Genomic DNA, 25,532 nt, shown 5'->3' on the forward strand with positions numbered 1-25,532 from the left:
TATGATTTCAATCAACAGCCCAGACTTTGGTGGGTTCTGGGGAAGAGAGTATAAAAATTGACATGCTAATTCTAGAAATATAAAGAAATATCCCCCAAACTATCCAAAATTTCTCTTAAAATGAACAACAAAGTTGGAGGGATGACAGTCCCCAAGAATTATGGTAAAGTAGCAGTAGTCACAGAGAGCAATATTAAAACAAAAGTCAACTAAGATGACGCAGAGGGACGAGAGCCCAGAGCCACAGCCACATGTGAGAGGAGGTAAAAGCAAGGCTGCGGGAAAAGACAGAGCCAGGACAACTGTATGTCCGTATGCAATAAAAGAACTTAGACACGTACTGTGTACTAGATGGGAAAGAAATTTTACTCAAAATGGTTGTATATGAATCCTTAAACAATCTCTAGAAAATACAGAAACAGAAAAGAAAATCTCTGTGCATCTAGGTTATGCAGAAAGATATGAGGACATCATAATCACAATAATAAAAAAGATAGTAAGTGAAACTTTATCAAATCGATTATCAGAAGGCAAAGGCTGGTAGGAAAAATTGTGATCAACAAACTGGGACCTGGAAAACAGCTTCTCTGGTCTGTCTGTAAACAGGAAGGATCTGAAAGACAAGAGGGCCTGCAGGGGTTAACCTTCACTGTCAAACTCAGCGCATTTAAAATCACCCAGAAGACATGGGGCTGTGTTTGGATGAGAAGGGAAGAATGCCCCAGGCGAGGGATACAGGACCGGATACAGGGAGGCGGGTGAGGGAGGACTGAGCCAGTCCAGCCCCAGGTTTCCTTTCGCTCTGCCTCTTCACTGTGGACAGCGGACCAGGCTGCCAGGATCCTGCTGCCATGTGGCCTGTAACCCCTGAAGCTGTGAGCTATCAAGTCTTTTTCTCTAGGCTACTTCCTTCCATCAGGTCTTCATCATGGCAATGAGGACAGTAACAACCCCAGACCTGACTGTGCCAAGGGCCTGGCAACCAGCAAATCCGTAACTACCAATAAATAACAATAAAATATAAATAAATACATAAATGAAGTAGAGGCACACCCCAAGAGAGACCTGGAGAGAGAAGAGGTCAAATAATAACGGGCTCTGAATTCGGAAGGCACAGTAGAAAAGGGGAAGTGTGTGAATAAAGAGGTAACTATGATACAGAACTTGATGTGACTCCGAAATCTGGTGTTGGTGTTTGTCAAGTTAAATGACACAAAGGAAAAAAAAATCATCGTGAAATTAGTCCTGAAACAAGCAGCCACTGTGAAATGGCTGTGAGGACTCAGGAAACCTAGTCTAAATCCTTGCAATCCTTTTTTTGTTGCTATTGTTTGTTTTAAATATAAACATCTTATTGACACGTCTTTTCTTCATTTTTGTTTTGTTTTTAATTGGCACAAAATGACTGCATAAAGAGTACAATGTGAGAATTATATATATAATACATATATCACATATATATAATGTGTATTAAGTTCACATTTGGTATTTCCATCCCCTCTCATATTTATCAATTCTTGGTGATAAAAATATTGTATTTTAAAGTTTTCAATAGAAAGATTCTTAGTCAGCCTTCTGTGCTGGAGAACAGCAGAACTTACTTCTCTAGTGTCTCCAAACTTAGTGTCTGTTTTCTGATCACCCTTCTGTCCCCTCTGTCCCCACTGCTTTCTATAAATCCTCCTAGCAAATCATTCTTCTACTCTCCAGTTCTATGAGATCAACTTCTTCAGATTCAAAATATGAATGAGCTCATGCAGTGTTTATCTATCTTTCTATGTCCAGCATAATGTATTCTAGGTTCATCCATGTTGGCACAAATCACAAGCTTTTGCTGTTTTTTTGTGCCTAAATAGTGTTATTATGTATACTTACCTTACTTTCATTTATCCACTGATAGATAACATATTTGCTGTTGATACCATAGAAATACAAAAGATCCAAGAGACTATTAGGAGACATTACATTCCAGCAAATTTAATAACTTACAAGAAGTAAATAAGTTTCTACACACACTCCAAACACTACTTCACTGATCACAGAAAAAGCACTTGATATCAAACATCCTTCATGGTTTAAAAAAAAAAAGAAGAAGAAGTAGAAGAACCACTCAACAAGGGCTGGAGACAACTCAATGGTGAAGAGCACTATTGCTCTTCCAAAGGGTCTGAGTTTGGTTCCCGGCACCCACATCTGGCAGCCTATAACTTTAGCTCCAAGGAATATGCTACCTTATCTTCTGGACTCCATGAGAACCTGCACATACATACATACATACATGTTCACATGACTAAAGATAAAAATAAATCTTTAATGAGTAAACAGATTAAATACTAAAAAAAAATCGCTTAGCCTACACTAGCAACAAAGTCATTTAAAAAATATTCTTCTTTAGCTATAAACAACATAATTTAAGATCCTCATTTTTTCTTATTATCTTAGTAAAAATGAATTTGGTAATTTTGGAATACTGCATTAATGAAATGTGACATCACAATTAGTGAGTTATATTAGCTAACTACTTTCCCTCTAAATCTACCTCAGTAACTGAAGCAGTTTTGCCACCTGTATAATCAGCAGAGAAATAATATGGGTGTTGCCACACAGACTTCAGAGAGCAACAATGCACACACCTTTTGTCTAATGTGATATGCAAAACTAAACACTGAAATAAAAATCCTAGCTTGTTCACATCAGATAAAGAATTTGTAAAACTCTGACAATGGTTTGAAACATCTGGCAAATATCTAAAGAGTAAATGTTTTCTCTCCTAGCAGGTCAAATGAAAGATATAGGCAGTGCTTTGGCAATGCTTATTTGTCCAGTCTGCACAAGGGTAATGTGTCTTCCCATATAGGCTTCAGTGAGTGCTCTTACAGATTAAGAAAACAATGCCATTAACATACTGAATACCATCTGAGACTCACAGATGATGGCGACAAGTAGTAACACAGTCACAGACAAGAAGAAAGGAAGCCAAGTAGCAGCCACCTGAGTGGATAAAACCTGTGCAAGGAAGGCAGGCAGCTTATCAGAGAGTGAGGCAAGGAGCCAGCTCAAAATCTATCAAGACAGGTGATATTCTACTTGGACAGATTCTGCTTCCAAACGAAGTGTTTTCAGAACATTAGCATATTTAAAGTAAGAAGAGGCATTCCTTTACAAAAGAAATAATGAAACATTTCCCCAGCTACCTTCCATCCAAATGTGCTGGTAAACTGCAATAATGTGTTACAACCACAGTTAATCACAAAAGGAAGCCACCACCAACGCAGTTCCAATAGGCAGTCTATGAAATAGTAGAAATGAAGGAGGTAATCAGAAAGTCTTAGGCTGCTTAATATATCTCAAAAACATATTTACACCATGCTTAATCATAAATTAAACAGATACTCTCTTTATACTCTAGGTTTCACTTATCAAATATTATGTCGAAATGCCCATCCACAAAGCAAGGTGCCACAGAAAAGACACTGCACCAACTCACACACAGCTGTGGCCCTCAGCTGTCTCCTCTGTGGCTCACAAAAGCACCATGAGTGGTATCCAAACAGCTGTTGTTCCCATGGACATGTGTGAAACTCTTGAGTCTTCCATCACTCCCAATGGTGGGTGACATTAAAAAATGTATGTTGCTATTTGCATTTGAAACAGACCTGCTGACAACTATTTTTAAAGTATGTTAAATTCAAGTACTACAGAAGTAAAAAATCCATAGAAGTACTGTCTTCCTCAACCTAAAGACAAAAGTTCTTCTTTCTTGCAGCAGACAGACCTGAAGTTCTGATTTAACATAAAACACCATCTCGAACCCTTATGGCCATGCTGTTGCCCATCGTAGACACGTTAAAAACAACCATCATACAGCTTTGCATGGAACTTGTAGTCTAAGGCAATAACCTTTGTAATTCTAAAAGCTAATTTCTGTTTAGTATGGATAACAAAAGAAATTTTGCTTTTTTCAACAAAAGTTAGCATCACATTTTTCTATTTTCTATTTTGAAATTTTATAATGATAAAACATAAATAGTAACTGACTTGCTAAGTAAGTGTGGGGGTTTTGGACTATAGATATCTATTTTTTTTCCTAAATTCACATGCCACATCAGCAAAATTCAAATAAAAGAAAGTAACCTGGCCAATGTTTTCTGACTTTATATTATTTGACTAAACAATGAACCGGATTATTGTCATATATTTCAAGCTGTATGATGAGGTATTAATAAAATATACTCAATCACAAAACAATGTATTATATTAATCAAATCATTATTAAGTGGTGGTTGTTGTAAAAGTATTTAAAAAGGATAAACTATCTCATTCTGTATAAAACAGCATAGAGTTTGAAATTTAATCTCAATACAGAGGTCCATAAACATTTTCTATTTCTTGTTAAAGAGAAGTCCTCAAATATAACAAGATCTGAGAGCATATGTAAGCAATACCAACAGAATACGTGATTATTGTAGACTTTAAACTACTCGATCACTTCTGGTTTCATCTGGTCATTTGGAAAGCTATACTTGCAGGTGACTTTCTTTTATTTCAATGGTGTCTTCTCATTAGGCTGCTTGATATATCTCTCTTCCCCACCTCTCTCTGTCTCTCTGTCTCTGTCTCTCTGTCTCTCTGTCTCTCTCTCTCATACTGAAAATAGATTTTTTTCATACAGTATATTCTGATTATGGATTCCCCTCCCCCAGCTCCTCCAAGATCCTCCCCACTTCCCCTCCCATCCAAATTTACTCCTTTTCTGTCTCTTGATAGAAAACAAAAGGGCCTGGCAGTCCTAGTGCATGACTTTAAACCCAGCACTAGAGGCAGAGGCAGGCTCTCTGTGAGTTCCAGGCCAGCCTGGTCTACAAAATGAGTTCCAGGACAGCCAGGGCTACACAGAGAAACTCCATCTCAAAACAACAAACAAGCAAACAAAGAGAAAAAAAGAAAAAAGAAAAAGAAAAGAAAGAAAATAAAAGGGGCTTCTAAAGAATAATAAACTAAAACAAATCAGAAGAGAACAAAACAGAAAGAAGAAAAAGAACCAAAGCAAAGGCAATCCTCAACATTTTATGTGAACCGACTAACACACACAGTTATTTTAAGGCCACCTGTGTCATTTGCACAGTGCTGTACAATCAGTGCTATCAAGATCCAAATGTTCTCACCTGCACATCCAGTAAGCACTTGCTGCCTGCTCCCTTCTTTCCCTAATCCATAGCAACTAATTCATCTACATTCTATCTCCACAACTTTCCTAATCAAGCTCTTTCACATAAATGAAGTAAAATCATATGTAATCTTTTGTGTTTGGCTTCTTTCACATGTGTTCAGTGTTCAACCCTGTTCTGTATGGATCAACCTTTCGTTCCTTTCATGACTGAGAAGCATTCCCACACAGACTGAATGCATTGCACTTCATTTAGGATTTAACCACGGGTGTGGGAGGCCAGCTCCCACTTTTTCCCAGGGTACTCTTGAGGAGAAAGGGATAAGAAATACTTAGATAGAAAGATAGTGTGGAGAAGACAGACAGAAACATGGGGACCTGGATCAATATCCACCAGCCCCTTCTGTCTCTTCAAAAGGGCTTTTTATAGGAATGCCAAGGGGTAGGGCAAAAGACCTCCCCCAGCCCAGCCAAGTGCAGACCCTTCCAAAACACCTGGTAAGGACGCTGTGGTCAAGTCATCCCTTAATGCAGCCCTGCTGGGTAAAGCAAGCTCAGATCTCACTAGGAAACCTCTGTGGGCCCCCCACACACTGGTAGACTGTTTTCACTTTGGCTGTCATGAATATTAAATACTATGATAAACATGGGCAAATGTTCTTGAATCTCGTTTTTAATTCTACCTAACCATGAAGGAAGTACAAGAATCTATTCTGTGACTGATGAAACATTTACAATACTGCAAATAATGTTCCAAGGTTCCAGTATTTCTACATCCACCCCCAATACTTTGTTTTACACTACTTTAGTGATGGGCTACCGTTAGTATTACCTTGCTAAGGTTTTCTTTACATTTTCCTATGAATTAATGCTGTTAACTGAACACCATGTGCTTATTGGCCATTTCTCTATCTTATTTGAAAAAATATCTATTTGGATTCTTTGTCTTTTTTTTTTTTTTTTTTTTTCTGGTTTTTCGAGACAGGGTTTCTCTGTGTAGCTTTGCGCCTTTTCCTGGAACTCACTTGCTAGCCCAGGCTGGCCTCGAACTCACAGAGATCCGCCTAGCTCTGCCTCCCGAGTGCTGGGATTAAAGGCGTGCGCCACCACCGCCCGGCTTCTTTGTCCATTTTTAAGTCAAGTTTTTGTTAGTAAAGTGCAAAGTTCTTTACCTATCTGGATACTGAATCTTTATCAGGTCTATACATATTTTCTCATTTTCTGTTCTTTCTTCCTTTTTAATATTTATCTATTATTATATGTGTGTAGCTAAGTGTATGTTATATGTACCACAAGTACACATGCCTGAGGAGGCCAAAAGAGGGTATTAGAGCCCCAGGAACTGGAATTACAGGAGTTTGTGAGTCATCTGAGGTAGGTGCTGGACACTGAACCTGTATCCTATGCAAGAAGATCAAGTGTTCTTAATTGCTGAGCCATCTCTCTGGCCCTTCTTTTCACTTTTTGACAGTTTCCTTCAGTGCATAAAAGCTGATCAGTAGACCAAAAAGAAGGTTCAGTAGGTAAAGTCACTTGTTTTACTAAGCCTGATTATCTGAGTTGGGTCCCTGTGACACATATGGTAGAAGGAGAGAACAGACTCATATAAGTTGTCCTCTAACATATACATGTATGCCATGCACAGACAATATACACACACATACACACACATACACATACATACACACACATACACACATACACACACACACACAAGTAAAAAATTTTAAATACTATCAGGGAATTTTATCTAAGAATGTTTTAATTTCTTCTTCCATTTTTAATTCATGGTTTTACCAGAGAGAATTCCTGGCTGATAGTTCATGTTCTCATTGCTTTAAAAACATGTCCTATCATCTATCTCCATTGCTTCTGTGATCTGAGCACATCGTATCTGAACCATTTCCTTTGCTTTTAGGCTTTCCTCTGGGTCATCAGGTTTAACAGTCTGTGCCTCAGTGCAGACCTCTTCCTCTTGATCCTCTAGGAGTAGCGGGAACTTGAAGGCCCAGGTTCCTGTCCTTGATCAAACAGAGCAAGCTTCTTGCTGTTATTCCTTCCCTGCTCTATCCTTCCCCTCCCTCTTGTCCTAGATGTCTATGTCAGTACACTTCCTGTTGTTCCAACACCTCTCAGGAACTGCTCATTTGTGCTTGTTTTATGCCCCTCAGAGTGGTCATTTCAACTGCCAGAGTCAAGGTCATTGACACTCCAGTCCACTCAAATCTTCGACTACAACCTTCTGCTAAGTTTCTTTCATCAGCTAGCCTATTGACCAGCTCCAGAATTCTTCTGCATATTCACATAATTTCTGATCTTTACAGTTATTCTCTATGTATTCATACATTGTTCTCTTGATATCTTTCTGCAGTTTCTCCCATGGCTTTCTTGCCTTCTTGACCAGGGGTAAGACAGTTGGTTTAAACTTCATGTCTTGTAGTGCAACATCTGACCTTCATCAGAAAGGTCTGTAAAGTTCTCTTGAGAATGATTCTTGGCCAGCTTCTTAATCTTTGTGGGAAAGTGGGCTGTGGAAAGTAAATCTGGAACCACAATGTTTCAGCTGGTCTTCCTAGTCTAGGCTTGTTGTGTTGTTTTATCTGTACTGCAGAAGTGTCTCTTTAGTGATTTATACTGCGTGGACTCTTTGTTAAATGTGCTCTCTCAAGTTTCTCTTCCATCAGCTTATACTCATCAGCCAATGTTTTGAAATTCCTTGGAATATGAAGAGGAGAGAGGAAGGAAACAAAAATTGTCCCATTCTTTGCAGACTGACTCTGTGCTCCAGTCCTCTTTCAGGCTGTAGCCAACAAATGAGGCAGTGTACAACTCTGCCTTGGCCACCACTTCCTACCTGCACTGAGCATACACAGTTAACCAAAGGACAAAGAACTTCTCAGGCCTTTTCTGAGCATTTCCTTATTTCTCAGCCTGTACACAGGACTCAAAACTCTCCAGTATATAGAGATATTCTGAACATTCAAATAGCATAGATATTTTTCCTCCTTTACTCTGCTGCCTGTCACTTGATTATACTACACTAGAGTTTAGGCCTTAACTGTAATTCTTTGCCCCAGACTACTTTGACTATTCTTTATTCTGACATATAGGTGAGAAATTCTTGCTGATTTTCTGATCTTCTGCCCTGTGTTCCAGAGCAGAGTGAGCCAAAAACCCTTGCCTTGGGTCACTTCCCACCATCATCCAGTCTGCAGAGAAAGACCAACAGCAGTCCTCTTAAATCATTTCTGTTCTTCCAAAAGGCTGTCGAATGCATCTTCAAGACTTGGAGAGGATCTGGAGCCAGAGGAATCAGAAACAGAACTGAAAGTTTTCTAACATTTTTTCAGTTGCCTTTATCTGGAGTTAGCAATCTTATGGGTGCTAAAAAACTTTCAAGGCTTTCCAAAGTTCTCACAAAGTCAGTTCGGGAGGCTTCTGCTTGTCTTTTCAGCATTTCAGCCTAATGACGGCACATGGAGCTGCCTGCTTTGCATGCTGCACTGACATCCTGAGTACAGCTACTCATTTTCAGACATAGCCACTCCATCAACACACTCCGCTTAACTGCAAACATCAGAGTAAAACTAAGTTCACAATAAGCTGGAATCTATATCTGTTCTCAATATAAAGTCAAACCTAATTTACCTGGCCATTTGAGGGTTCTTTTCATAAATCTTTCTTTTCTAGTACTTACATGTATTCACATATGTATGCACACATGGGTGGAGGTCAGAGGTCAATGCTGGATGGCTTCCTCAGTTGCTCTCCATATTAATTTTGGGGGCAGAGTTTCTCACTAAACTTGGAGCTCACTGATATGGCTAGATTGTGGCTAGTGAGCTCCAGTAATCTGTTCCCCAAACATACATCCTCCTCCAGTACTGGCCTTACAGATGTTCACCCAGGACTCAGCTTTTGTGGGGACGCTGGGGATCCTAACCCAGGTCCTCGTGCTTGTGCAGCAAGCACTTGAGTGACTGAGCCTCTCCCCAGCCCATTCATCTCTTTAATAATTAAAACCACTGGAGAGAGAGTAGTAGTTAGCATGTGGTGCCAGACAACTTTATATTCATGCAAAGCATTGTGGACGCATATAATAGACTGTACATGAAAATGGATCAGACTTCAATGTAGAGCTTAGTCTCTAGAAGAAAAGAGAAATTAGAGTGTCAGCCAACTCTTTCTTTGCTACAACACCAAAAGCACAGACAAGAGGGAAAGCGGATGAAGTAAACCAAACCAAAGGGTGCTGTATCAAGAAAGTGAAGCTATAGGCCCCCAAATGGGAGAGACTGTCTGCAATCATCAATGTGGCAAAGGCTTACCCAAGAGAGCTAAGGAACACTTACAAGTCAGCAACAGAAAGACCGACAGCTCAGGTCCAAAGTAGGTGAAGAAAATAAATACACAATTGTTCAAAGAGGATACGCAAATGGCCAACAAACACACAAAAACGCTCAATCTCAATAATCATTAGCAAATGCACATAAAACTAACTCCTACTGCTACAATAAACACGGCAGATAGTAACGAGTACTGGGGAAGGCACAGCAAAACTGGAACCTAGGTACACTGTTGGCAAGAACGCCAATGATGCACCAATTACAAAATAGGGTCATGGTGGTTCTTTTGAAATGCTAAACAAGAGTTACCACCAGGGTCTAAGCAATCTCCCTGCTGGAATATATCCAAGAGAAATAAAAATGATGTTTACGAAAAGCTATACAATGTTCACAGGAGTGTTGGTTATTCATAACCATCACAGACTACAAACAACTCAATGCCCACCAGTGTTGACTAGATAAACAAAATGTGATGTGTCATGCAGTGGGATGTTACTTGTCAACAAAAGGAAAATACTACTTCATGCTATAACATGTATAAGCCCTGAAAAACATGCCAAAGTAAAACAGTCAATGACAGAAGACCTCACAGTACATGACTGTACACATATTAATGTCCAGAGTAGGCAAAACCAGAGACGGAAAAGTAGAGCAGAGGTCACCTAGGACTTCAGTGGAAGAAAAGGAGGAAAACATGAAGAGGTGATCCAGTAAATTTTGGGTTTCTTTGGGGAATGCTAAAAATGTTCTAAATTTAGATGATGGTGATGACCACATTAACTTGATGAATAGAGCAAAAACACTGACCAGTAAGTCTTAAATAAATTAACCTTTAGTCACACATACTCAATAAGGTATTATTTAAGGTAAGTTATTCATTGTATATGCCACATACAGACAGAACATACACTATCCACTGACTTTCCTTTCAACAGAACCCCAGGGTTTAACTCTCACCTAGAGTCTCAGTGTACCCCACACTACTCACTCATCACGTCTCTTTTCGACTGTCACAAAGCCCGTGTGCAACAGTGTGCCCCACACTACTCACTCATCACGTCTCTTTTCGACTGTCACAAAGCCCGTGTGTAACAGTGTGCCCCACACTACTTACTCATCACGTCTCTTTTCGACTGTCACAAAGCCTGTGTGCAACAGTGTGCCTGCCTCATCATCTTCCCGATAAACGGGCCCTTTAACTACAGACTGAAAAGGAGGAAAATGAGCTCTTTAGTATTTGTAAAGGCCCGAATGTGGGGTGAGGAGCACTATGTGTATGCACTCGTGGCCACACGGGATAATGACATTTATTTCAGATGCTTACTGCCATAACATAAACACTGACCTCGATGGGTGTGTTTAAAATAAGACACACGTTAAAGTGCTGCCATGTATCACAGAACACGTGCACAGAGCAGCTGGGTTTCTTTCAAATCTGCTACAGCATTCTAACAGAACACACCATATAGGTTTGTGTGAGTGTATGCATACATGTGTGTTTGTGTGTAAAGATGAAAATATACATATGCACACATGCACAACACACACACATACACACACACATGCAAGCACATGTGCACATGTAAGCATCAAGAAAATGAATAAAACTTTACCTGAAATTCTAGCATTAAATATTGTAAGAAAATTGGAGCCCATATGCAATCACGTGAGCTTTCAAAAACAGAATGAGTATGCTTCCCTTTCTATGTTAACTCTAACACACTTACACTAAGCAAATGCTAGGAGGATTAAAGGTCTCTTGCTAACCTCTTACTGTAAGCTTGCTATATAATTGTGAATTCATTTCCTTGTCTCGCTGAAAACGTCGAAATTCATCAATCGCTTCACGTGCAATAGTAACAGCCAAGACAAATCCCTATAAAACAAAAAGTATTTTAGAAAGCAGAACAAAAAAAGCAAAGGAAATTTATTATTTCGTTTTACTTTTCCCCCTTCAATTTATATTACTCCTTAAAACACAAAATGAATGAAAATAAAAACACATGTAATATTCATTGGAAAAAAACAGCCTCTTTAACTACTGGTGCTAGGAAAACTAGATACCCACATATAGAAGAACGAAACTAGATCTGCATCTCTCATTCAGCCAAAAATCAACTTCAGATAGATTAAAAAAAAACCTTAACATTCAACCTGAAACTCTGAATATGCTAGAGGAAAAAGTAGGGTCTGGGCACAGGAAGCACTTCATAGGACTCGAGCAAGCAGAAATAAGGCCACATATCAACAAATGAGACCCTGTAAAATTAAAAGTGTTTCTGCACAGCAAAATCAAGCTAATCAAGTAGAGGCAGCCTATGGAATGGGGGGGGGGGGGTGTATCGACAACACACAAAGAACTCAAAAACTAAACAAAAACAACAATAAAAAAAATAGGTTCAAGAGCTGAACAGAGGGTTCTCAAAAGAAGAAATTAAAATACCCAATAAATGTTTTTAAAATGTTCAACATCCTTACACATCAGAAAAATACACATTAAAACTACTCTGAGACCCTAGTTCATCCCAGTCATAGTGTTCTCTAGAACAACGAATGCTGAAGACAGAGAAGAAAGAACACTTACTCACTGCTGGTAGGATGCAAACTGTAAGGCCACTGTGGAAATCAGTCTGGAGGTTTCCCATAAGCTAGAAACAGAACTTCCATAAAGCCCAGCTACATAACTCCCAGGTGTCTTCCAGAGGCTCCATATCTTACAATAGGGACACCTCATACCCATGCTTTCCACTATTTCTATTCAAAATAGCAAGGAAATTGATTCGGCCTAGATGACCATCAACAGACTTATGAACAATGATAATATGGTACACATGTGCACAATGGCTTTTATTTAGCCACAGAGAAAAATAAAATTATGCAGCTTACAGGAAAACTCGTAGAATTGGAAAATATTACATAAAGTGAGGTAACGCAGACTCAGAAAGACAAAAACACATGTTCTCTCTCACGTGCGTAGCTGAGCTTTTTAGTTTTTATCTAAGTGTATCTATGTGGGAGTGAGGGAGGGTAAATGCCAGGAAATAGAAAAGGGGCCTGTGACAGAGGAAAAAATTACTTTCAACAGAAAATTACCCCATAATTAAATCACAGCAAATGTTATCTATGCTATATTTAAAACCTAAGAAGTCATGATTGATTCTATTAGCATCTAATCATTTAAGAAAAATTTTAAACTCTCGATTATGTTCTGAGGAATTACTCAAATTCACTTCCAGATATATTTCAACTTGATTAGTAATTCCACTGAAAATGTTGTGATATTCTGTTTTTGCAAGTTTCTACATATTTAACAATTTCCTGTGAGTTTCAGTTTTATTTTGATCTTGATACTTTTCATCTTTTGTTAGCTCTCATTGTATAAATTTAAACTTTCTAATAAAAAAAAGTTGGAAAAGGTCCAAATGAATGGAAGGCTGAATGAATTCAATTTCATAAAAAAATATAAACTACAGGAAAAATTAGAGGCTGAAGAGGAGACTCAACAGTCTGAGCACTGACTGACCTTCCAGGAACAGGGTTCAATCCCAGCAGCTGGTGGCTTACAGCACCCTGCAGCTCCAGTTCTAAACACCCACACATTGAATACAAACGAAAAAATGAGACTCGAAAGAAAAATGACACTTCTTACGCTGATTTCTCATCCACACTGACCACCTGCTTGGGAAAACAAAACTATTCTGGATGAAATAAACAGTGCAATAACTTCAAAATATACAAAAAACAAGAAAATGTTTAAAAAACCCACAAAGAAGTCAATCGACCCAAATGATAAATGGGCTAGTAAAATAAAAACAATTCTCAAAAGATGAAACATAAATGGCCAAGAAACAACATATGAAGAAGAAATGTTTAGCTTCACCAGCCATTAGAGAAATGCAAATGAAAACTGAAATCCCATCTCATGCCAGTCAGAAGAGAAGTCATTAAGAAAACAACAGATTCCAGTGAGGGAAGCAGGCAGGCTGACTGCAGATCCTCACCTCTCCTCCATCCCTCCTGAATTCACCCCCGTCTCACCCCAGCTCTGGAGCAGACCAGCTGCTGCAGCGCCCCTCCTCTCTGCCTCCATCTCCAGCAGAGCACACAGGTCTTCTCCAACCTTCCTCCTCGCTCATCCTGCTAGAGGCCCCAATTCCAGCACGCTTTCTTTGGGAACTCTCCAGCCAACTCTGACAGAAAAGCCAAGTAGGGAAGCAAAGAAGGTAGGCAAGCTTCAGATCTCCACTCTCCCTCCTCTCCTCCACATCCAGTCCCCAGGTCTCATCCCAGCTCTCTAGCAGACCATATGCATGTTGTAGCATCTCTTTACTTTCTGCCTCCATTCCCAGGCCTTAGCAGATTCTGGTGGAACACCCTGCTTTTCTCTCTCCTGTGTATTCCTTGAGCCCCCACCACCACCACCAAAAAATGCTCATCCCCATTCCTAGTTATCAGGTCCCAATACTTAGGAACACATTTGACCTGAAACCCCCAGTGGCCACACCTCTCAGGATCCCAGAAGAATTACCTACTAGACAACACACAGCCACCACACTCTCCGAAAAACCAGAAAGGGAAACAAAACCCAAAGAACAAAACATTCGCCAAAGACAAGACCAGTTATCAGCACCTAGAATTATAATCTTTCCCAAACCCAGATGATTCAGTGCCAGTGTAAAAACACAATCACCAACAGCCAGGACAGTATGTCTCTACTAGATACCAGTAAGCTGACCACAATAGGCCCTGTGTACTGGGTATTGCCATGTTGCTAAAGGACAAGACAATGATCTTAAAATAGCATTTATAAATACGATAGAACTCCTTAAAGACAACATGAATAAATCTTGAAGAAAACATAAACAGACAGTGGAAGAAAATTAATAAAACAGTTCAAGACCTGAAATTGGAAATGGAATAAACAAAACCCAAACTGGGGGAAATCTGGAAATGAAAAATTTAGGAACTCTAATAGGAACCTCAAAGGCAAGCCTCACCAACAGAATGCAAGAGATGGAAGAGAGAATCTCAGGCACTGAAAACACAGAAGAAGAAATAGGTATCTCAGTCAAAGAAAATATTAAAAAAAAAAATCCTGGCACAAAACATCCAGGAAATCTGGGACACTCTGAAAAGAACCAAATCTAAGAATAATAGGAACAGGAAGAAACCCAGGTCAAAAGCATAGATAATATTTTAAAGAAAATCATAGAAGAAAATTTCCCTAACCTAAAAGAGATGCCGATTAAGGTACAAAGAGAATACAGAACACCAAATAGACTGTATCAGAAAAGAAATTCCCCTCAGCACATAATAATTGAACACAGAACAATTATTTAACAGAACAGTTATATAATTAATGTACAGAACAAAGAAAGAATATTAAAAACTGAAAGAGGAAAAACCAAGTAACATATAAAGGCAGACAAATTAGAACAACTGACTTCTCAATGGAGGACTCTAAAAGCCAGGGGGCCTAGAAATGTTCTATAGATTCTAAGAGACCACAGATGCCCACCCTAACCACTATATCAACAAAATGTTCAATCACAATAGATGGAGAAAATAAGACAAATGGCAAAACCAAATCTAGGCAGTACTTGTCTATAAACCCAGCCCTACAAAAGGAGCTAGAAGAAAAACTCAAACCTAAAGAAGATAATCTCACCCAACAAAACACAACAAATAATCCCAGAGAAGCAAATCAAAAGTGGGAAATATACATACACACACACACACACACACACACACACACACACCAATACCATTGCCACCACAAAATAACAGAAATCAACAAACACTGTTCATTGATATCTCTCAACATCAGTGCTCTCAATTCCTCAATAAACAGACACAGACTAACAGAATGGATATAAAAACAAGACCTATCTTTCTGCTGCATCCAAGAAAGACAACTTAACATCAAGGGCAGACATCACCTCAGAGTAAAGGGGTGGAAAAAGATATCCCAAGCCAATAGACCTACGAAGCAAGTCAGTATAGCCATTTTAATATCTGGCAAAAATATACTTCAAACCAAAACTAACCAGAAGAGATAGGGAAGGAAGCTACATACTCATCAAAGGAAAAATTCAAAAGGACACTGCAATTCTAGAAATGTATGTACCTAAGTTGCTAAAAGAACCACTACTACAGCATAAATCACACACTGATCCTCACACACTGATAATGAGAGACATCAATACTCAACTCTCACCAATAGACAGATCATCCAGACAAAAACTAAACAGAGAAATCCTGGAACTAACATGTTATAAACCAAATGGCCCTAACAAATGTTCATAGAACATTTTACCCAAACACAAAACAATGTACCTTCTCCTCAGCATCTCATGGGACTTTCCCAAAACTGACCACATACTCAGACACAAAGCAATTCTCAACAGATAAAAGAAAACTGAAATAATGCCATGCATCCTATCTGACCACCATGGATTAAAACTGGGTATCAACAAAAAAAGAAAACAGAAAGGTTATAAATTCAGGGATACTGAACAACTAACTACTGAAAGAAGAAAAATGGGTAAAGAATTAAATTAAAGACTTTCTGGAATTGAATGAAAATAAATATACAACATATTCAAATTTATGGGACACAATGAAGGTGGTTCTAACATGCAAATTCACAGAACTTAATGACTAAATAAAATATTAGAGTGACCTCATACTAGTAACTTAACGGCACACCTGGAAGCTCTAAAACAAAAGAAAAAAATCACACCCAAAAAGAGAAGACAGCAAGAATAATCTAATTTAGGAATGACATCCATAAAATAGAAACAAAAAGTCAAACAAAAAAATACAAAGAATCAACGAAACAAAGAGTTGGTTCTTTGAGAAAACCAGTAAGATTGGTAAATCCTTATCCAAATTAACTAAAATGCAGAAAGAATATCCAAATTCATAAAATAAGAAATGAAAAGGGGACATAACAACAGACACCAAGGAAATCCAGAGAATCATAAGGACATACTTTAAAAACCTGTACTCCACCAAATTGGAAAATCTAAACAAGTAGATAATTTTCTTGATACATTCCACTTGCCAAAGTTAAATTAAGATCAGATAAACAAATTAAATAGATCTATAACCCCTAAGAAAATAGAAGCAGTCATTAAAAGTCAAAAAAAAAAAAAAAAAAGCCCAGGGCAGATAGTTTTAACACAGAATTCTACCAGACTTTCAAAGAAGAGTTAATGCCAATACTCCTCAAATTATTCCACAAAATAGAAACGGAAGGAACATTGCCTAGTTTGTTTTGTTGGGCCATAGTTACCCTCAATAACCAAACCACATAAAAACTAAACAAAGCCGGGCGGTGGTGGCGCACGCCTTTAATCCCAGCACTTGGGAGGCAGAGCCAGGCGGATCTCTGTGAGTTCGAGGCCAGCCTGGGCTACCAAACGAGTCCCAGGAAAGGCGCAAAGCTACACAGAGAAACCCTGTCTCGAAAAGCCAAAAAAAAAAAAAAAAAAAAAAACTAAACAAAGAAAGATAATTGCAGACCAATTTCCCTAATGAACATGGATACAAAAATTCTCAATAAATTACTTACAAACCAAATCCAAGAACACATCAAAAAGATCATCCACTATGATCAAGTAGGCTTCATCCCAGAGATGCAGGGATGGTTCAACACATGTAAATCGATAAATATAACCCACCATATACACAAACTGAAAACAAAAACCACATGATCATCTCATTAAATGTAGAAAAGACCTTTGACAAAGTCCAACATCCCTTCAGGATAAAATTCCTGGAGAGATTAGGGATACAAGGGGCATACCTAAACATAATAAAGGCAGTTTATAGCAAGTGCATAGCCAACATCAACTTAAATGGAGAGAAACTCAAAGCAACTCTACTAAAATCAGGAACAAGACATGACTGTCCACTCTCTCCACATCTATTCAATATAGTACTTGAAGTCTTAGCTAGAGCATTAAGACAACTGATGGAGACCAAAGGGATACAAATTAGAAACGAAGAAGCCAAAGAATCTGTATTTGCAGATGATAGGATAGGATACATAATTGACCGAAAAAAATCTACTTGGAATCCTACAGCAGATAAACATTTCCAGCAAACTTAGCAGGACACAAAATTAACTCACAAAAATCAATAGCCTTCCTGCATACAATAGACAAATGGACAGCAAAAGAAATCAGAGAAACAATACCTTTCACAATTGCCTCAAGTAATATAAAATATCTTGGTATAACTCTAACCCCCAAACAATCCAGGCTGTTGTCAAAACTATAGGTTGCTCTACACAAACTGATAGCAAGTCCCATTGCTGAAGACAACATCTATACAACTCATTGACCATAGAGAGGCTGAGCTGGTACTACACAGAGCATTCACCTCCATGTGCTAGTGACTTTGGTACAAAAAAGTTACCAAAAGAGGAATATGAACACGAACCCAGCTACAAACCCTGGGATGGACAATGGTGTCCTGCCTGCAAGATATGCTATTGCAATGGTGCCACAAAACTTGTGAGAGTAACCAACCAATTTTTGATTTGACTTAAGGCACCCTCCATGAGCTGGAACCCATATAACAACACTCCATGGGTGACCAACCTAAAACTAGATAGCAGAAACCTAGGGTAAAATCAAATAATATGGTTCTGAAAATAAAAAGAAAATAAAAGAAGAGAGGTAAGAGGAAGGGAGGGAGGGAGGAAGAAGAAAGAGAAAGAAACAAACAAACAAAAAAACACCTAGCAATAAAATGACTCCTAATGACATTCTGCTATACTCATAAATCAGTGCCTTCCTCAGCCATCATCAGAGAAATGTCCTTGTGCAGGAGAAGGGAACAAATACAGAGACTCACAGCCAGACATTATGTAGTAAGAGACCTTGAAACACTCAGCCCTAAACAGGATGTCTCTGCCAAATCCCTCCCCTCAGGGCTCAGGGAACCCCAAGGAAGAAGAGGAAGAACCGGAGTAAGAGCCAGATGACAGCAGGGAAACAAGGCCCTCTAAGTCAACAGGATCGACGCCACACATGTGAACTCACACACTGAAGCAGCATGCACAGGCCTGCACGGGCCTGCACCAGACAGGGTCCACAGCTCAAAGAAGCGGATACATGCCCCAACCCTAACCCAGAAGCTATCTCCAACTGAGAACCACTTGCAAATGAAAATTTAGCTTCCTTCGAGTGAGTCTCACTGGGGAAACTAACGACTCTTATAGGTAGGCAGCATGCCCAGCAGTAGACACCCAACAGAAAATGAACTCAAGGTCATCTTTGGAAGTTCCTTGTCTCATAATGCTGTATCAGGGATCTTCTTTATATTTTTTAAATTTTACCTATTATTGTTTATTTTCATTTTATTGTATTTATGTTTTTCTTCTCTCTTTTCACCTTATAGATCATACACATATTTTATATATATAATATAGTATATATAACAGCCTCCACTTTAGTGTTTCCATATGATTTCTGAGTGTTTGAAGGAGTGGGTCTCAGTTTCTTGGGCCCTCTCCTGGGCTCGTTTCCTTCTGTTTGTTTGTTCTGTCCAAACCAGCATGTTCGTTTTTGTTTTATCTTACCAATTTATTATCATCCCATAGAAGACTGTTTTCTGTTCTTCTCTTTTCTTTTGCTCTTTTTTTGTTGCTGCTTTTTCTTTGGTTTTTTTGAGACAGGGTTTCTCTGTATAGCCTTGGCTATCCTGGAACTTGCTCTGTAGACCACTAGAGGCAGTCTTTGAATTGAATGTAAGATTGTAATTTTCTGCATTTTAGTAACTTTTAGGACTCAAGAATAGATCATTAAAATAGTATGCACTATTGTCTTGCATCTTTAAAAATATTTTATGAAAGTGACCTTACTTTGTATCCTATTGCAACATGTTTTTCTGGCTTAACATAGGTTTATGAAATTGGTCCATTTTTGCACATGTATATCCATTTCATCTTTATTTCTATATTTTTTAATAAGATTACATTGTAACTTATAAGTCCATTCTCTTGATAGGTTGTTTCTAAATTTTTGTTATTAGATATTGCTGTGATAAATAATTTTGTTTCTTCATAACTCCTTACGTACATTTAGAAAATATTATGTATGCTACATACTTTCTAGGAGTTTACTTTAAAATTTTATTTATTTATTTTTGAGACAGCCTCACTATGTAACCCTGGGCAGATTATAACTCACTATGTAGACTGTGCTAGCCTCAATCTCACAGTGATCTGCCTGCCTCTGTCTCCCAGTGCTAGGATTAAAGGTACAGATCACCATGTCTGGAATATTTTTATTTATTTTTTTGATGAAGACAATATATCATTAAAGAAAATTTTAAAACAGAGCATTTGCTAAAACTAAATACAACCATATTTATGACTTTAGTAGGTTTATTTCTTCCCTCTTTTTCTATAGTTTTACACATCATTTAAATATTATTTGCAGTTTAGAATAAAATTTAAGTTAAACAATGATAGTTTGAGAATACAAATTCTTAAAAATCTGAAGCAAGGTATATTTAGTCATACTTTGATTTTGCACTTTGCCTTTACTATTAACTCTGGTTTCACTAGTTTTATTTTTATTAATTTTTTGTTGATAAGGTTTCTCTATATATTATTGGCTGGTCTGAAATGTCCTACATAGACCAGGCTGGCCTCAACTCATAGAGATCTGCCTGCCTCTGTCTCCCAATGGGTTCTCTAGGGGAAAAAAAAGAAAGGAAGGAAGGAAGGAAGGAAGGAAGGAAGGAAGGAAGGAAGGAAAGAAAATGCCTTTATTTGGATACTTTGTGAAGAATTTTATTTCATATTTTCATAAATTTTCTTTATTTTACCAAGTTGGAATGAATTTGTGTGTATTTATGTGTGTGTGCACACACACACACACACACACACACACACACACACACACACACACGCGCGCGCGCACACCTGAGTGTTATACATGTGCTTATGCATGCATAGAACATAGTGTACACCAAGGCAACTTCCTTGTTTTCATGCCTGTATTCATTTTCAGTTCCGGTTTCATTTTAAGTTTGTTAGCTTGATTTCAGGTATAGGTTTGTTCTTGAAGTGCTTTCTAAGTTTGGGGCATATAACACTTAACTTTATTTTGATATTTTAGTCTGAAACTTGTTCATTATGCTTGTGAGGAGTGGGAATGAAAGGCCCTTTTTGTTTCACTTCTTTCAGTCTTGAATTTGGTTGCCATATTTAGATCTGAGAATTGAGCTACTTTTATGAATTTTTTTTTGTTTCTTGATTTTGCAATAGCAAAACTTGTTTGTATCTGAAAGAAAAGAAGGATGAATGCTTATGCTGTGTACATGTCTCTTAATATTTGATTTAGCAGAAATCTAAAGGAGTTAGTGAGCACATTGGATCATCTTTAAATCTAAGAAACAAGCTTCTGGTATGCTGTTGGCTCTTTAATTATAAACTCACTAAAGAAAATTTTTAAAAAAATTTAACCATATGGAATTTATTTCAGAATTATAAGATAGGTTCCATATTTTTATTATTAAAAATCATTTTATCATAATGAACTCACAAATAAAAACATCACACACAAGCCGGGCGGTGGTGGCGCACGCCTTTAATCCCATCACTCGGGAGGCAGAGGCAGGCGGATCTTTGTGAGTTCAAGGCCAGCCTGGTCTACAAAGCGAGATCCAGGAAAGGCACAAAGCTACACAGAGAAACCCTGTCTCAAAACAAAACAAAAAAACAAAAAACAAAAAAATCACACAAGCTAGATTAAGGGAATCACTCAAACATTTGCCCAGTCCCAAACACTACCTCTCAGTGAAATAGAATTAGAATGGCCATTCTAAAACTATGGAGTTTTCCTTAGGGTTTTGCATTTTCATTATTAATTACAATTTCATGCACTTATTCACTGACCTAGACCAGTATCTGTTCTAGACTATCTTCTCCCTGACAATTCAGTTCTAGTAGGATAGGATTTTGTACAGCTTTGTTCACAATATAAACACTGCCTGTAGTAGTGCTGGATACAAAGGAGCTGATCAAAAGAACTGTGTGTTCACCCTACACGCACTTAAAACTTTTAGTGAGCATAGTGCTCAGTTTCAAACAAACTGTTTCTTTTTTGTCCTCCTGGGCACTTGTCCTCTACCCCAACCCCACCTTGTACTCCTCTACCCACTCCCTAGAGCTTCCTTTCTGCTTTCTCGTCTCATGTCCTACTGGTTTCCCCACATTCCTCAGCACCTCTCTGTCCTCTCTTGCAGACTTCTTTCTAGGTTCACAGCCTGTGCAGTTTTATTCTAAAATGTACTAAAAAACAGTATTAAGCATTTTTTTTTGTCTTAGCAATCACCATATTTCTACAAAATAAATCCCTTCAAAATAGTAAGCTCATTTTAAAGGTCTTCAATATATACTGATGACAAACCTGCCGATCCAGAAAAACTCTCAACTACCTCTCCAGCACCATGTCTGCCTCCATGCCTTCATGCTTCCTGCCATGACAAAAATGAGCTAAACCTCTGTACTGTAAGCCAGCCCCAATTAAATGTTTTCCTTTGTAAGAGTTGCCATGGTCATGGTATCTCTTTACAACAATAAAACACTGATTTAGCAAGTGAAACATGCATTCATTTATTCATTTTGCATTTATATTCCATACAATTATGGAATGCCACTGTCATTCCTCAAATCTACCCTACTGTTATGGCTTGTGGACTGGAGTCATTAGCAACACCTCAGTATAACTTTACTGGACCTGACCTGAAACAAGGGTCCTCCTCTCCCTTCGGCTCTACAGACTCACTAGGAAGTCTCTAGGTGGGAAAGGGGCCTACATGAGCCAGCATGGATCAGCTCAAGAGCAGACACTCAGATCTTCAACTCTGAAGTCACATGTTGAAGACACCTGAGCACTTCACCCTCTTGCATAGAGGGGATAATTTTATCTGTTGTATTGCCTCTGATCATCTAACCAAAAAATAGCAACCACAACAACCAACAAATCATATAAAACTATAAAGAGAGAATATATCTGAAAGAGGTACACTATTATCAGCCATTGAAAAAACACTGGGTGAGCAATCAGAAACTACCCTGCAACCAAACACCTCAGAACTTTCACCACCAACCAAGTGCCAGGAGAATAATCAACAGAGCCAAGCAGCAGCATTCCCAACAACTAAATGGCACAGGAAGGAGCAGCAGGGGCAGGCAGGCTACTGCTACCTGAGTACAGGTGCAGAGGGCCCCAGGCAGAAGACTCTGTGACCCCTCCAGAAGGAGGGCCTTACACAGCTGCAGCTCTGCAGGCATGCGCTGGCAGTACACTTACTTATTCGCAGGACTCACGGGAGTTAAGTCACAAAACTCCGCATGGTCTTTACCGAAAGGTCACTGGTGCGCAGCAACACCATATATAAAATAAAGTCAGTTTATCCCACTCATTCAACTATGAAAACTAGACGCTAAGTATTACATAATATAGCATAACTATAGAAGTATTTTACCAGAGGAGCCCAGTAGGTGTAGAGGTAGCCAATTTTCAATGCTGGTACAAACTGTGAGCAGGACACTACCAGAAAATAGAGATTCAAGAAAAACTTGAACTGTTCATACAAAACCTAAAAAGAAATACAGAAATTAGCACAATCTCTTCAAGAAAAATGTATTAACACTTCAATCAATTAAATTCAGCAAAGCATGCAAACATATTTCCATCAGTGAAAATATGCTGATTCAGAATAAATTACTTCCTTCTGACATTGGCTTTCCAAAGGTATGCTAAGATTAACCCAATTGTAAGATACAATGTTAAAGATAATCAGGACTTTCAACTATATGCAAAGTACACTTCCCTAACAGTTTTACTTCTTTGTGAATGAAATCTACAACGTTCACACGCACGTCACTGCAAGTAACACCCTTCTGCTTTAAGCAAGAGGCAGCTCTTACAAAGAAGAAACCTAAATGTCTAGGGCTTATGAAACAGGAAAAAATAAATATATATGTAAAATATAATAACAGTGTGCTTTTTTAACACAGATACTGAGCTTTACAAACATGAAGTGAACAAGCCAACGGACCCAAGCATGACTACACAATACTTGACTTACTAGCTCTCAGAGTAGAAAAACCATGCACTTGAAAACATGTACATAACAAACCAGTGTTCAGGAAGACAGCAGCCTACATACTCTTCAGTATCTTTTAGTACTTGGTTTTTGACATTATTTTCAAATATGAAATAAATTTCATCATTTAATACATTTTCAGATTGCTAAAATTGAAAGGTTTTGCTTTTTTTCCTCTTTTTAATTCAGATCAAGTCTTCTGGAGTTGAAGATAGTAGTAGGCCAGAATACATGAGGCCCTAGGTTTAATCACAATTTTCAAAAAACAAAATTAAAAAATAATTTTAAAAAGAAGCAATTGGAGTTATAGTTAACAAATAATAATTGTAGCCATGTACAGTCGTGCACACCTTTAATCACAGCATTCAGGAGACAGAGGCAGGCAGATCTCTGCAAGTTAGGGACCAGCCTGGTATACACAGTAAGTTCTAAGACAGTCAGGGCTACATCAGGAGACTCTATATCAAAAATCCAAAAAGAAAAAAGAAAGAAAAGAAAAGAAGAAATAATACAAATAATAGTATTTTCAGGTAAGCTTGCAAAGTTGTAAAGTGTAAATCAAAAATCTCCTTGGATGCCATTCCTTGTGGAAGACACAACAATTTCAACAAGAGAACAATGGGTTAAATGGTGAATGTTGGCTTCAAGAGCTAGAACCAGTTTGCACATATTAAAGTTACCTGCATCATCACACAATTCTGCGTGTAACAAAAAGTTATATTCGAAATATGTTTATATCCATAATCATGCTCAATTGCTGTCTAAAAATGTTTTGAATTATTTCATAAATTAATCTCAGCAGGAAAGAAAGCACTTTTTCTTCAGCAATTTCTGTAAAATCTCAGCACAAATTATATCTATTAGCAATTCAGAAATTGCCATTTGTGCTAAAAATGGCATTGAATTCCTACTGTGTAATTACTAAATGTTTCTGAAATACTACGTTTTAGATGAAAAGACTAATTTCAGAGACTTGATAAAGAAGAAAATCATGCACACAGTAACCAAACATTGTGCAGAGCCGTCATCAACAGGTATTCTCAGCATGCAGCCAATGGCTATGGGAATTTATACTCATCAAAGTTGAACTACACTACTGGCCTTAACTATGACCAAATACTTTACAATATACTCAATGACCTTGGTGACCTTTAGGACAATGCACCATCCTTAGACACTTTGTATTTAATACTTTATACTTAAGGAGAAAACAGTGACTTTGTTCAATAACATGAGAATATTTATCTGACTGAAAAATGGTTTATATTTTACTGTCCTGATAAGAGATCAGTCTTTTGATTATGGAGTCATTAATCCCACATTTTAATTAAGAAGTACAGTATATATTAAGCCTATTAATGAATGGTTGTGGACCAGGGATGGAGAGGACCATTATGGTTCAAAAGAAACTCAGCATAGTTACTTAAATAAACATATAAGATAAAGCAGCTTTTATTTCACATAATCAAGAGCTTTTCTTACAAAATAAAAAACCAACAGCTAAACTTTGCCAACATTTCGTTTCAGAAATGTAAGATATATGATTGAATTTTTTTCTACAGATCAACCACGTTGATTTATCAGCTAAGAATCAATGATTAGAAAAACAAATTCCTGTAAAATAAAAAAGACACATAATCAATATCAGCTGCCTTTACATTCATAAAGAAACATGAACCTATTAAAATAGGAAGTGATATATAGAAAGCAAAATTTAATCCACTATTACAAATTCATAATAAATCCAGTTTTATAATTTAATCAAAAGAATCAGTACCAAAAAAATTAAGATATTTAATTTTCAGTATTTAAATAATATACTCAATTACAGATAACTAATGAGTTAATGTAACAAGGCCTGAGATTAACAGCTTGATATAGAA

General features: G+C 37.9%; 1 protein-coding gene across 6 annotated transcripts in view; it reads right to left on the bottom strand.

Annotated features, from left to right (window-relative positions):
• Positions 1–25,532, bottom strand: part of Atp9b (ATPase phospholipid transporting 9B (putative)) — a 242,264-nt gene that overhangs the window by 185,079 nt on the left and 31,653 nt on the right. For all 6 annotated transcript variants that reach the window (XM_052742665.1, XM_052742667.1, XM_052742669.1 and 3 more), the window contains exons 4-5: positions 23,026–23,139; positions 11,281–11,389 (exon numbers count right to left, since the gene is read on the bottom strand). In XM_052742665.1, coding sequence (XP_052598625.1) covers positions 11,281–11,389; positions 23,026–23,139 — 223 coding nt within the window. The remainder of the gene's footprint in view (positions 1–11,280; positions 11,390–23,025; positions 23,140–25,532) is intronic.

Source organism: Peromyscus californicus, unplaced genomic scaffold (genome assembly GCF_007827085.1).
Source record: "Peromyscus californicus insignis strain IS unplaced genomic scaffold, ASM782708v3 Scaffold_17__1_contigs__length_78620276, whole genome shotgun sequence".
Taxonomy (NCBI): Eukaryota; Metazoa; Chordata; class Mammalia; order Rodentia; family Cricetidae; genus Peromyscus; species Peromyscus californicus.